Below are 13542 nucleotides of genomic sequence, written 5' to 3' on the forward strand. Positions count from 1 at the left end.
GCACAGTGGAAAGATCAAGAGTGTGTCTGACCGCTTCAGAAACAAACGCCACGGGGTACATCAACGCCTCCTACGTCATGGTGAGACAACTGGAGATTGTTACCATTTTATTAAAGGCTGTTTTTTTTTCTGTTTTTAATACGTGAACAAACCGTTCGCTGGTAGTTTGATGCTGCTCGTGCTCTCTCAGGGACACCACCACAGTAAGGAGTTCATAGTGAGCCAGACTCCTCTGAGCAGCACCGTGGCAGATTTCTGGAGAATGATCTGGGAACACAACACGCACACTGCTGTCTGTCTGCCAGACACACACTGTCAGGTACAACACACGCACACACACCAACACATACTGTGTATGGTACGTGACTGTATATAAACACACCCGTTCACATGTTTTCCTGTTTATGTCAGAGTAAGGAGGGCGAGTCTTGTGTTTACTGGCCCAGAAAAGACCAGCCAATGAGCTTTGAGGGTTTCACTGTGTCGTATTCGGGCGAGGAGCATGTATGTCTGTCCAATGACGAGAGGCTTTTGGTGCAGGACTTTACAATGGAGTCTCCACAGGTATTACACACACACACACACACACACACACACACACACACACACACACAGACGTGGCGTTGTATGTATGTATTTTGCATACATTTAATCACTTGAGATATTGAGGCACTATCTTTCTCACAGACGTCACTCCCTCCTTTCTGTTTTTCTCTGCCTCTGTCTAGAACAATTATGTGTTGGAGGTGCGCCAGTACAGCGCCACCTGCTGGCCCAACCCAGACAGCCCAATCAGGAACAGTTTTGATCTGGTCAACACAGTCAGAGAGCACAGCAGACACTCAGACGGACCCACGGTCATACACGACCCGTGAGTACAACACAGACAGGTTCATTCATTCATTTGACATTTTGTTCTTTCTTTGCAAGGGTAAATTTATATGTGTGTGTGTGTGTGTGTGTGTGTGTGTGTGTGTGTGTGTGTGTGTGTGTGTGTGTGTGTGTGTGTAGGTTGGGAGGTGCTACATCAGGGCTGTTCTGTGCCCTCACCACCCTGTGCAGTCAGCTTGAGGAGGAAGGAGCGGTTGACGTCTACCAGGTGGCACGGATGACCAACCTCATGAGACCTGGGGTTTTTAATGATGTAGTAAGTACTGACAGACACACACACACACACACACACACACAGGTGAACAACTGCACCTCAGACATCATAATCATCATAATCATAATTTATTTAAAAAAAATAAGGCAGTAAGAGGTATTATTTTATAATAAAACATGGTTCAGTCCTGAAGCTGTGTTTTGCCCCACAGGAACAGTACCAGTATCTGTACCGAGCTGTGCTGAGTCTGGTTAGCAGCCAGGAGGACCAGAGAGCCCTGCAGAGTCCAGAAACGAACGGATCTGTACCACTGGGACAGACTAACATCGCTGAGAGTCTGGAGTCCCTCATGTAGACACACACAAGCACACACACATACATGCACATTGACTCATTTGTGATGAGAGGATGAAAGGCATCATGTTTGTGTCTATGGTTAATAGCTGTGTCCACTGAGCATGCTAATGCTTTAATGTACAGTATGCTCAATAATCAGAGATCGTTAGTCAAAATATAAAAATAAAATAATAATAAGTAATCCAGTCGTACATTAAGTAATCCAAATCACTCTCTTCCCTTTTAATTATAAATAATGAAAACAAAAACACCACTTTTATGACGAGTGAATCCCATTAAACAGGAGCTCAAACAACTTGCTGTCTGCAGTTTGCTTTTTATCATTTACGTAGTTTCTTTTTGACGCAGTTCATGTGTGTCTCGTTTTCCCTCCAAACACATCTGGCAGCTGCAGACAGGTCATTAAAGGGATGACCTTTACTTCTCATACTGTCAGCATTAGCATGCACAGCAGACTAAGCTACAGAATCTACCAGACACAGAGCTCATGTCTGACCAACCCGCCATGATGTGAAAGGTACCACTGTCTGATCAGGCAGCCTGGTTTTAGTTAATTAATTAAAGGCTAATAAATAATTTAGTAATGCTTTATAGATCAGTTATAAGTCTTTAAATAAACAATGTTTGTGTTGCCAGGTTGTGCTTTGAGTTATTTCTGGAAAAGGGCTGCAGACGAGATGGACCAAAATCCATTTAGTAACATGTTGCAGACTTGCTAATTAAAGCCCTTTATTAAACATTTATAACACAGACTTGCTAATTAGAAAGTGAAAACCCAAGATTGATAACTATGTTTTTACAGAATAGAAAGGATAAACATGAGCCAATGAGATTTCTGCCAACCCAATAACTGATCTATAAAGCATTGGTGAACAATTTGTTAGCCATTGATAAAGACGTGTTTAAAATTCAAAAAGTCCTTTATAACAGGCTCGTTATTAGAAAGTGGTACCAAAAAAGCTTCACTGCCTTTTCCAATGAGAGCCTCCAGACGTTCCAGCTGTGTATGTGTTGCTGCTCAGCGTGCAGCCTGAAGCAGCAGAGAGACGGCAAAAAAACCTTTTGAGGGCTTTCATTAAAATCTAAAATCACTTTTCTTAATGATGAAGGGAGTCAGTTATTTAATTCCAGTAACAGGCCTACCCTCATTTCCTAAATTAATCTTTAACATTTTTTCTTTTTCATTTGAACAATTGTTATTTTTTGCTTCTTTTTCGTCACTCTCATGTGTTCCATCTTTTTTTCTAAAAAACTGAAATAAAAATTGCAACTGGAAAACAGGCAAAACAAACAAAGTTAAAGCAGGAGTTCCGATAATACAAATAAATACAAATGAAAGTAGCTTTTATGTTTAAAAAAGGGAAATTATGCTAAACCCTCCTCAACCCTTGATGATATTGTATGCACTGCACATTAACCAGCAGATTCTGGGGCTCAAACTACCACGTATCCTTATTTAGAGTAATGTGATGAATAACCAAAATCTCTTGAGGCCTCACTAGTGACAGTAAACTGACTGCTGGTTTTTACTGCTGTTGAATTTATCTGTTCATGTCCTGTTGCCACTGGCTCCATGGTCTTTGGTACCCCCCCGTGCCTTTTGTAATTCATGTTCTTGTACTTTAAACCGGTTTTGATACAACTGTGTGACTAATATGCCAAAATAATGACCTGTGATCTTTTTTTTTTTTATTTTCTTAAAGTCTCGTTATGCTCGTTAACTTAAAGGTCAGAGAGGAGAGTGGGGGGAACGTCATCAGGCTCAGACAATCTGTAAAAGATCAGATTTATAGTGATAATCTGCACAACACCTGACAGCCCCTGTAAGGCTGACACGTGGCTGTAAACAGTTTGATTTCATGTCAGTTAACAATGGATTCAAATGATCAACAGCTAGAGAAAATATCTAAACCTCTCCAACCACTGCTGCAACAGAGTGATCCATCCATATAATCAGCTATAAGTAAGGCAGTCCATCTTTCAGCTGAGCCAGCTGTCACATTGTTGCAAACATTCAGTTTAGAGACAAACAGCTGAACTTGCTGATGTTCGACCCTGCACTTCCTCTGCGTCCCTGTGCCACATGCTACGACTGTTTTCATTTCAAGGGAGTCCAAATGTTTCCCCTGCGTCGGACGCGATCTTTCAAACGATGTTGCGGCTTCTATCCGCGTGCACTCTGCCGTTAGCTCATCTGGGGATGCACAATGGCACAGATCGGCTACTGCTGCTCAACCAGACAGCGATTCAAAGCAGATTGAAGCGCAACACTCTTTGTGTGTAAATATCCCTGAATACATCAAAAGGCCAAATTGCTGTATGTTTATACTGTACCTCTATATATTTTCTATTTTACTATAAAAAGTGATTTTCTAGTCATTTACACATATTTAACTGTGTGGATTCTATTTGATAATTTTAGCCTGGAAATATTGATCATGTTTATAGTTTTAATGGAATGTTATCTCTTTTTATCTTTATGATTACAGTAGCAGCTTAATGTCTATACCTTTATCTCCAGCCATACACTGGTGCAGTATGTATATAGCAACAGGTTGAACAAACCCTGTTTATGATTTCAACTTGTTTCTTTTTCTTGGAGGAAAAAATAAAATGTTCTTGTTTAGACCCAAACTTATCCCTTAATTTATTTCCACACACTCTTGAACACATAAAGACACAGGATGAATGGGATTACAGATTTATCATGCTTTTATTTATACCGTAATACATTGTATTGCATTGTCTCCCCTGATCGACCTGTACATGATAGTAAAGACAAACTAAAGTTAAATAATCAATGCACAACCATGATAGGCTAACACAGATTAAGTCAAAACCAAAAATATATATTTCTGTATAATCATATTAATATTTGCCATTACACATTATACTGTAGCAGTCACATAAGATAAAGTGTATATAGTGCATTAAGAATAAACCTCGTTATGCAGTGATAATATGAGTGTCCACCCTGGGAGTATTTCATTTTATTTTTGACTATTTCTGTAAAACATGTCACTTTTCTCAAGCCTCCACACTCTGCATATAATATATAACTCTATATGAAGCACTTTCATCCAGTAACATGCCAATCAAAGCCTCACACATCATCATGTTTGCAGTGAGTGTGTTTACATGCACTCCTCAGCGGCTGGGTTTATATATATATATTTTTTTTTAGGATATAGATTTCTACTCTGTATCCTGTGCCCTGTGGGCTCTGGGTCCTTGTTTTCCAGCCATGATATTTTATGAATAAATGGCTTTTTGCTTAGACAGACCTACAAAGGGGTTATGGAGAATATATTTAGGTAGCTAGAACATAGACATGATGCTTTAGGCCTCGCTTTAAGCTGTAACATCAGTGTGATAGCAATTTTCACCCTCACAGTCTTAATCATTGGGATCACTGTACAGTCAGTGGATTCTGAGGGCTGTTTGACAGGCTTCCAGACTCAGAGGCAGCCTAAACTACATGAGGGTCAATAAGCATAAATGTCTCCAGACCTCCACCCTGAGCCGCAGGTGCTCCTGTAGGAGACTAGATTCCTGGGTGCATGTAAACACATTCAGAGTTCAGCATGTTACATTTCTTAAGTCACCAACATCCTGATTAAAAACAGATTTTTCTGATTACTGATAAATGAGTAGTTTATGGCAACAAATTCCACTGTTAACAAACCCCCCCCATCCTAGCTGTCAGAATGTTTAGTATTTTCTCAGTGTGCTCACTACCTGTCTTCACAGATGCTACAAATGCTTTTATAATCTGTTTCTATGGACATAAAGTAAAGCCACCAAAACTCACCAGAAACCTAAAGGGGCGGGGCCAAACAAGCACTTTCTGTGCTTTTCCATTTTAACTCTTTGTGAGTAACATGAACCCTCGTCAGCTCTCCCCTGTATTAATGTGTCTTTGATTATACACAAACATACTCAAACACATCTAAGAAAATCTTAATATGGCACACAGATAATGTTAGAATCAAAAGCAATAACATATATGGATTCCTGCACTGAGAGGATATTTTCTGTTGCTCCCCTACAGCTGCTGGGGATCCAGTGTCTTGAATTCAATTCAATTCAATTCAATTCAATTTTATTTGTATAGCGCCAATTCATAACAGAAGTTATCTCAGGACACTTTCCAAATAGAGCAGGTGTAGACCGAACTCCTTATAAGGACACTTCAGCAGTGTAGATGATGTCTGGCAAACCCAAATCAAGTCCTCTTGTCATCCCGACAGCCTGTGCTATAATGGCAACTTTCTCTAGCATACCCATGTGGTCTTATATGCCTTGTGTCAATATATGTCAATATGTATGGTAAATTCTCAAATAAAATAAAATAAATAAAAGCTAGGGAGCACACGCTGTCACTCGTATCTGTCAGTGGCTGTAAAGGAATTGAGCTTAATAAAACCACGGCATTGTACTTTCTCAAGCAACTGTTATGGAAACACAACATTTCTTTCTGTAATACAGGCCTGGTTCTCTCTTAAGTCCACTATTTGAGAATTTATGGCAAACATTTGTTAAATAACTAAATATTACATGATAACTTACATGAAAGCAAAGTTAAAATATATGTGGTCTTGTGCAATACACTGAGTGCAAATGCAAGTAATACAGGCAAGAAAATACTTTGTTTATATCTTTATATATAATATTTAATTTTGGGAAAATAGCTACATTCTCTACTTTACCTAAAATGCTACAGCACCAAACCTTCCACCCGTTTCAAGCATATGGTGAGAAACTGAAAGTAATCAGAATCTCTTTTTTTTTTTTCTTTTATTGTCACATTGCTGTAAAATCACTCGTGGAGATGAACTCCAGTCATAGACGAAAACCAGTTGATCTGCTTCGTAATTTCATTTAGAAAAATATTTCTCTCCGTAGGGAGACGCTGAGGTGCTTTGGAGCCTTCAAATGTGATGTTGTTTACGTTGTTATAATTACTATCAACACATAATGATTTATAACTCTTTAAAATGTTACATTTAGCACTTTTTAAAAGCAAGAGAGCTGCTTAAACATTTCTATAAGAAAGTAGATGCTGGTGCTCTTTTTTTTTTTTTTACTGTGAGACTCTTTCAAATGACGGAAACAAGTCCTCACTTTGGGAGATCAAGTCTGTTGTTAAAATATAATATCGAAGCATTGTATTAATATACACAAAGCTCCTTTAATTCACCTCTGAACACTGTGTGTGTGTGTGTGTGTGTGTGTGTGTGTGTGTGTGTGTGTGTGTGTGTGTGTGTGTGGGGGAGAGAGTGAGAGTGTGTGTACTCCTACAGGCCATGCAGATCCTTCCTCTTCATGTCAGCAACCTTAATTTCCCTGACAACCCTGTTGGACACAGAGGAGGAATTAGACAGCAGAAGGAGGCACTGTGTGTGTGTGTGTGTGTGTGTGTGTGTGTGTGTGTGTGCGTGTGTGCGCGTGTGCGTGTGTGCGCGTGCGCGTGTGTAAGTGAGTGTGTGTCCTTACAGAGTTGGTTCGTTTGCGTTTCCAGCAGTCTGGGTTGAGTCTTTTCTGTTCGTCTGCGAGGGCTTTGGCCTGTACGGTGAACGCCCGCCGCTCCTCAGTTCGCATCTTCTTCCACCGCTCACCAAGGAGGACGCTGATCGCTCTAAAACACACACACACACATTACTTTATAATAAACACTGATACACACACCACAGCTTCACATCACACATGTAATCACACCCACCTGTTGTCCTTGCCCGGGTACATTTGTGTGTACTCAACCCTGAACTTCTTGGCAAACAGCATGAAGGCGTTCATTGGCCGCTTGCACTTGGTGGGCGTGGCATTACTACTTCCTGCTGTGCTGGCATTCTGGCTTTTGGTTGGCTTTTGACGAGGAGAATGGGAGTGACCGGGACTGTGGGCGTCTGCAGGTTTTAAACACATCCACAATTGTTCTTTTATGAAACGCATCCTCGACCCTTGCTCGTGTGTTTTTGTACGGTGTGTTTCTGGATATTACAAACTGAATTATTCTTAATGTTTCTAATTACTCACACAGTGGACAATGTCTCAAAATGTGGGAGATTTGAAGCACAGTACCTTGTGGTGTGTCTCTGTCTGGAGAAGCAGCTCCCCCGCTGGACTGGGAGGCTCGCCGCCGTCTGGCCATACTGCTCAACACGTAAACCGCAGAAGAATCCAGAGGAGTGAAATCGTAACTGAGGAAGACACACACATATAGAAACAGACGTTACACACACACACTAACTAACCTGTTGCTTTAGGTTCAGAACAGCATACGGTTATCACATGTATTGTATGTTTACTGGAGCATTATACCATAAGGTACATTTTACCTCCTGAATGTGTCAAACACCAGTGAGTCGTCGGTGTGTTTGGCATCTCTGTGTCCTGGAGGAAGGCACACACCTCCCACCTCCATTTCATAGCACGGTATCCCATGACGCACCACGGTCAAGCTCGGGTAAAATGACGACCAGCCTAACAGGAAGTGAGCCAGAGTGTAAGGAAGTGGATATAATCAGAGTTTTGAACAGTTCTAGCGTTTTCTCACCATCACTCCTACCTCTGTTTTTGATGTAGAAGGGGTGATGAAGTTGGCACCGGGCGGTCAGGGGGGCATGTCCGAATGCCCCGGGGTCAAAGGTCAGCTGTAGGACAGCCTGACCAGACAACACGATCTCTGAATGCTCCACCAGCTGCAGACCCTCAGAACCATAACTCTGCAGAAGAGCATGCAGTGTTTGTTCTTTTGGTGGACCATTGCTTATTGTTGCATACATAGACTGCGAGCAGAACTACCTACCTTCTAAGTCTTTCATTTAGTTAAAGCCCCTACATTTTGTGTTGATTCTGGCACCGCATGTGGACACAATGTTTCCACCAACACAGTGGCGTGCATTAAGAATAACTAAATACAAATAGCCAAACTTCTCTGTGATGGTCTTGTTTGTTTATGTAGGTCATATTGAGGCATCAGTATTAATTTGAGACTAACTAACTATTTAAAAACTCCTTGTAGTAAATTATTCAGATTGCTGCTGCTGCAATTGTTAAAAATACATTAACACTGAGCCAAACTGACAAAGACCACATAACGCTACAGACAGAGACTTAAATCAAAAAGTACACTGTGAACTCAGAGACCTGACAGTCGAACTGCAGCCACAAGCTTCTTGCATAATGTACCTTCAGAGATCTGGATTGCTCCTCATCGCCAGAGTCTTCCTCAGCAGAGTCCAGGTCCTCCACGTCCTGCCACTCCACATTAGAGCCGGTGTGGAAGCGCAGATGAGTGCCTGGTGACAGAATAGCTGCCCTGAGATAACAGCTTAGAATAAAATCTCATCATCAAGTTGCCCTGTGTATGCCTGTACGTGAGAGTGTGTGTGTGTGTGTGTGTGTGTGTACCTTTGAGAAAGCAGTGCCAGGCCGTGGGGGGCCAGGAGAAGCTCCAGCCCATGTCTTCGTCATCAGACAGAGAGGATCTGGTTGACACTGCAGACCCACATTCACTGCTCTTCTGTTGAAACATAAAGCAACAGCATCGTCAGGCACGACTGGGAAATAAACAGAGCCAAGAGCTGTCGGTTTGTCCTCCAAACAAACTGCAAACACACAGCTTTTCTAATGCACAGGGTCAGAGGCCAATCAGTTTTAATACGTGAAAGATCATAAAATACTTTTATTTGTATTTGTTGACAGTATTTAATGACGGTGAGTGATGACGAAGCAGGTAAACGTGAGCTCTACCCTGCTGCGCCGACGCTCCCTGCCGTGACCTCTGGGGGGTGACGAGGTGCCGCTGGGGAGAGGGGGAGGAGGCCGAGCGTAGGAATGTAGATTACAGCTGGTGCTGGAGAGACAGACCGGAGAGGAACTGAAAATGACAGAGGCTCATTAGTTGCACGCATTGAGTTGTAGCAGCTAGTAAAGGACAGGAAGTCCTCTGTAGGGCGGATGGCACATTTAGAAGAAGTGGTGTTCCTGTAATACTGAAGCTTATAATACTCCTTAAAGTTCATGTTGTTCACTGTGATTCAGCGCTGCATGTTTGTGAATATTAATTCTCATTTTGGTATGATTAAAAGCAAGGCCGGAGCTACCACTGAGTTAGTAGTGTCTCTGTTAAATGCTTTACATTCAACAATAACATACAAATGACACATTTTGAGCTTGATTCTGATGTTTTTTTAAAAGTCAACATTCTTAAATTTGACAATTTAAGTTACAGTGACGGTTTTAGTCCTCCACTGGCTTTATATTCCTGTCTTTGAGGGGCAGGATTTGAAACTGCATTGTCAAACAGAATTCTGTAGAGATAAATTGTACAAAACATATATTTGAACAGTTCAATGAATTTATTTGGGCTGGTGATATACCGGGGCCTTTGTAGACTCTGGAAATCCTAGCTACGGCCCTGCTCGCTACTTATTTGGTTTATTTAGATCAGTAACATGGTTACGCAGCTACCTGCTGTGAGGAGACTCCTGCAGCAGTGGGCTCTGGGGTCCCGTGGCGATGTGAGCCAGCTGCGTCAGCCAGTGTGTGTCGGGAAGCTGCGCGTGTGCATGTCGCTCCTGGTGCGACACACCCACGTCTACCTGGTAGACGGGTGGCGCTGTTGGCTCCGCCTCCTCTTGAACCTCCTGCAGGTCTGGGAGGTCGTCTAGGAGGAGGAGAAGACAGGCACTAGCTGAAAAAGTCTGACTGATTTGAGAAACGTGAAGCCCACATGCGTTACTCATCCATCCGCTGTACCGTATTCCATGTAACTGTCACTGGTGGGGAAGCCGGGTGAGGAGGGGAGGCGTTCCTCACAGCACAGCAGGTCAAGTGATTGGTCTCCGTCTGCAGCCATCATCACTCCTGAAGGTAAGACCGCACAAACAACAGGAGGTCAAAGTTTAATTTCCCAGCAACTTTACATTTGTTCATTGTTTAACGTAGCCTGTAGAACAACTCGTCATGTTAGATTTACAGAGTGATTTACTGAGTAGAACTACAAAGTCTGAGTATTAAAGTATGAACAGTTCTAGTAAAACACATTTATGAATAGAATAAGAAAAACTTACATATCAATCCATCAATTATTAGTCCATTGCCATTCTTATCAATATATTGATATTTTCATTCTATTTATTCATCACCTATGATTTGCAACGATGCGTCGACTAACTGAATAGTCCATCGACAGAAAAATAATTGACAACTATTACTACCAGCAGAAAAAAAAGAGTTCCTGACTGTTTTATATCATATTAAACTGAATATCTTTGGATTTAGGACTGACAAAATAAGACATTTAAAAATATCACACTGGACTTTGGAAACTTGGATGGACATTTTTCACTATTTTCTAACTTCTTCTTTCTTTATAGACCAAATGATTAATTTATTAATCTAGAAAATAATCAGCAGATTAATCAACAATGAAAATAATCATAAGTTGCCAACATAACTATTAGTATATCATTGGAAATAAGGATGCAAACAGCTTTCCCAATTTGACAGATTTGTCTGGCGGTTGGTTGGTTGCTAGTTACTGGGACACTCCACTGATTTTACACACATTAACATCAGTTTACTCAGCTGTCTAATGTCTTTGTAACTCCGGAGCCTGGGCCTGGAAACTACACATTTTAATGGAGGTGCTGTAGATTAATGCAGGGTCCAATTTAAAACAAATCTAGACTCTTGGTTAGAATCCAAAGACTGCATATCTCATCTTCTGCTGCTTTTATTTTGACCATCTGTCTCTGGTGAGTCAACCAACAGCTGCAACACTAAATCACTGTAAGAGTATTGTGTCAGTAATTACACAGTACAGCCGCAGGTGAACTGGGAGGTCCACTGCTCTGTGGTTACCTGTGTGTTCACCCTGAGTCTCAGAATCCCGCACATTCTGATGTTTGGGGTCGCTGGACAGCACGGCCGGGGTCACCACCTCCCAAACCATGATGCCAACGGTCACTGAAACATGCAGACAGCTGAATAAATGTATAATCTAACAGCCCGCAAGTATGTCTTTACCAGCATTATAATAATTTCTTTAATGTAAATATTCAAAATAAAGGATATAAGAAATATATGTAGTAAATATCACCTACAGTACAGGTAACTACTGGCATCAGTATCAGCATTAGCCATATTACGGGAACCCAGGGGTCAAGCGTACACACACACACACACATACAGAGAAACTTAATCCTTCACTGAGCTGTAATGTATAGGCTATAAATGGTTGAGGTGGCATGGGGTAACACTGAGCTGCCATTACCTAATAACACACCTATGTTTAGACACATTCATGCTCCATTATATTTACCACTGAAGTATTTAATGGAGGTTTATGAATCTAATTGGATATAAACCTGTAAACATGATAAGAGTATGTTTATCTCATCTATTTCGCAATATTCTCGTCATGTGACTCCCTCCCCTTGTTTATAAACTTTTGAGATCCTGCACGCATGCGCACAAAAAGCCCATTCATTCAATACTGAGAAAGGCAGCGATAATACATTTCCAGTAAGTAGTTTAAAAGGAGTCAAAAGCACGACATTAACCGCACAGTACAGACTAACTATTGAGCCACTGCCGGCTGCTGTTACATGCTACAGGTGTCTGTGTGTCGAAGCGTCGGTAAAGTTCAGACGAAGCAGCGTTTTATCTACTGACGAAACAAAAGTGCCGTTGAAATACTGAAGTTACGTCGACGAAAACGAAAGAAAACCCGTCGCCGTCTGTATTTTAACGAACAAGTTAACGATATTAATGAGATTCGCGGTGTCCAAATATGTTTAAACACATTAAAATGGACGAGCAGTCCTATTGCGTAAAGGCAACAAAACAACTAACGTCAACAATGAAGCTTTACGGAGAGCAGCGAAACTGCATTTACGGCAGAAAATAAACGTTGACAGTTTCACGTTATTGCTCCTGAGCCAAGTTCAGGGGGAAATCATTCAAATTGTGTAATCACATCTCAAATTCGACGCTTTAAAAGCCATAAATGATTTCAATGAACTTTCCTTAACTCACCAAAACAGTCGCCTTGTACGGGAAAGGGGGCTGGTATAAACACATTTCCCCCGGCGATCCTATTGGTCAGACGTCATGTCAATCTACTGCTTCTCTCATCCTCATTGGTCAGTTCAACGCAGACTTGTTCTCTTCATTCCCATCACCACAACAATAAAACATTGGGTGGGTTAACATGATGAAAGATGGCTGAACCAAAAGTAGCTCAAATGACAATTACCAAACGTGTAATCTGCTGTATACTGAATATATATTATTTTAAACAGAATGACCGTGGTTTGAACGTAGTGAGACAACAAGATTGGTAGAAAGTATTATCTCTCAGTCTCACATTGTGGCAAGATCATGTAATGGCAATTTAAAGAACTGACATGTTCATAGCACAATATTCACTCTTTGGCCTGATTTAAAGACTGAGGGCTTGTTAAGGGTGTAATGATATGATATGATAAAACAGAGTATAAACATGAGATTATGTAAGTTTGAGAACATGGACAATTCTAAGTATGAATGTTGTTGATCAGCAGCATACAAATAGCCTTAAGCTCAGTTGTCATATATCCAGCACAACTAGACCAACAGGTAATTTCAGCAAAGTAACCTGGTCACAGACAGTGTCCGACACATGTTTGTACGCCTTGTATAAAACCCTTAATATCCCTAAGTACACTCTTCACTCTGTAATTGTAAATGTTTCACAGCTGCACGTAGGAAATGGTGCGTCAGAGGTTAGTCAGAGGTGGTGTAGCCAAAAACTACTCAGGTAAAAGACTAATGTTACTTTATTACAACAAGTACTCAAGAAATAAAAGTATATAGTGTATATGTATAGTTCAGCAAAAATAGTAAAAACAAAGTACTTTATTGCAAAATATGTATTTGCATGATGAGTAACTTTATGAGTAAATTCAGATTTAAATACAAAGGGACAAAATTCCCAGTTATTACAAGTGTGATCACAGTTTAACATGTAAATGTAACATCAATACAAGTACGCCAGCAAGTAGGCATGTTTAAATAGCATACTATAATGT

General features: G+C 41.0%; 2 protein-coding genes across 5 annotated transcripts in view; one reads left to right on the forward strand and one right to left on the reverse strand.

Annotated features, from left to right (window-relative positions):
• ptprz1b (protein tyrosine phosphatase receptor type Z1b) overlaps positions 1 to 4096 on the forward strand; it is a 68771-nt gene extending 64675 nt beyond the window's left edge. For both annotated transcript variants that reach the window (XM_051392161.1, XM_051392163.1), the window contains 6 exons: positions 7 to 80; positions 191 to 319; positions 412 to 564; positions 729 to 871; positions 1012 to 1147; positions 1317 to 4096. In XM_051392161.1, coding sequence (XP_051248121.1) covers positions 7 to 80; positions 191 to 319; positions 412 to 564; positions 729 to 871; positions 1012 to 1147; positions 1317 to 1460 — 779 coding nt within the window. In that variant the 3' untranslated portion in view covers positions 1461 to 4096. The remainder of the gene's footprint in view (positions 1 to 6; positions 81 to 190; positions 320 to 411; positions 565 to 728; positions 872 to 1011; positions 1148 to 1316) is intronic.
• A 60-nt stretch (positions 4097 to 4156) lies between these two features.
• On the reverse strand, positions 4157 to 12605 carry LOC127358785 (HMG box-containing protein 1). Of its 3 annotated transcripts, none has more exons than XM_051392166.1 (13): positions 12509 to 12605; positions 11333 to 11437; positions 10226 to 10333; positions 9938 to 10133; positions 9218 to 9344; positions 8876 to 8987; positions 8654 to 8763; positions 8031 to 8187; positions 7801 to 7945; positions 7544 to 7662; positions 7185 to 7368; positions 6959 to 7100; positions 4157 to 6817 (listed from the first exon to the last, which is right to left on the reverse strand). In XM_051392166.1, the coding sequence occupies exons 2-13, from the start codon at positions 11421 to 11423 to the stop codon at positions 6800 to 6802; spliced, it is 1509 nt and encodes a 502-aa protein (XP_051248126.1). In that variant the 5' UTR covers positions 11424 to 11437; positions 12509 to 12605; the 3' UTR covers positions 4157 to 6799. The 3 variants fall into 3 exon arrangements, with proteins under 3 accessions (XP_051248126.1, XP_051248125.1, XP_051248127.1); XM_051392165.1 differs by lacking the exon at positions 12509 to 12605 and adding an exon at positions 11575 to 12482; XM_051392167.1 differs by lacking the exon at positions 11333 to 11437 and having other exon boundaries at positions 12509 to 12539.
• Positions 12606 to 13542: the final 937 nt, after the last annotated feature.

Source organism: Dicentrarchus labrax, unplaced genomic scaffold, assembly GCF_905237075.1.
Source record: "Dicentrarchus labrax unplaced genomic scaffold, dlabrax2021, whole genome shotgun sequence".
Lineage (NCBI taxonomy): Eukaryota > Metazoa > Chordata > Actinopteri > Moronidae > Dicentrarchus > Dicentrarchus labrax.

Bases quoted from the DNA above. Each gene is read 5' to 3' on its own strand.
- LOC127358785 (XM_051392165.1), bottom strand. From the start codon at position 11,614: ATGGCTAATGCTGATACTGATGCCAGTAGTTACCTGTACT. The intron at 8,988-9,217 runs GTAGAGCTCACG...ATGTTTCAACAG, and splicing joins GGGAGCGTCGGCGCAGCAGG to AAGAGCAGTGAATGTGGGTC. The intron at 7,369-7,543 runs GTACTGTGCTTC...TAAAACCTGCAG, and splicing joins AGACAGAGACACACCACAAG to ACGCCCACAGTCCCGGTCAC.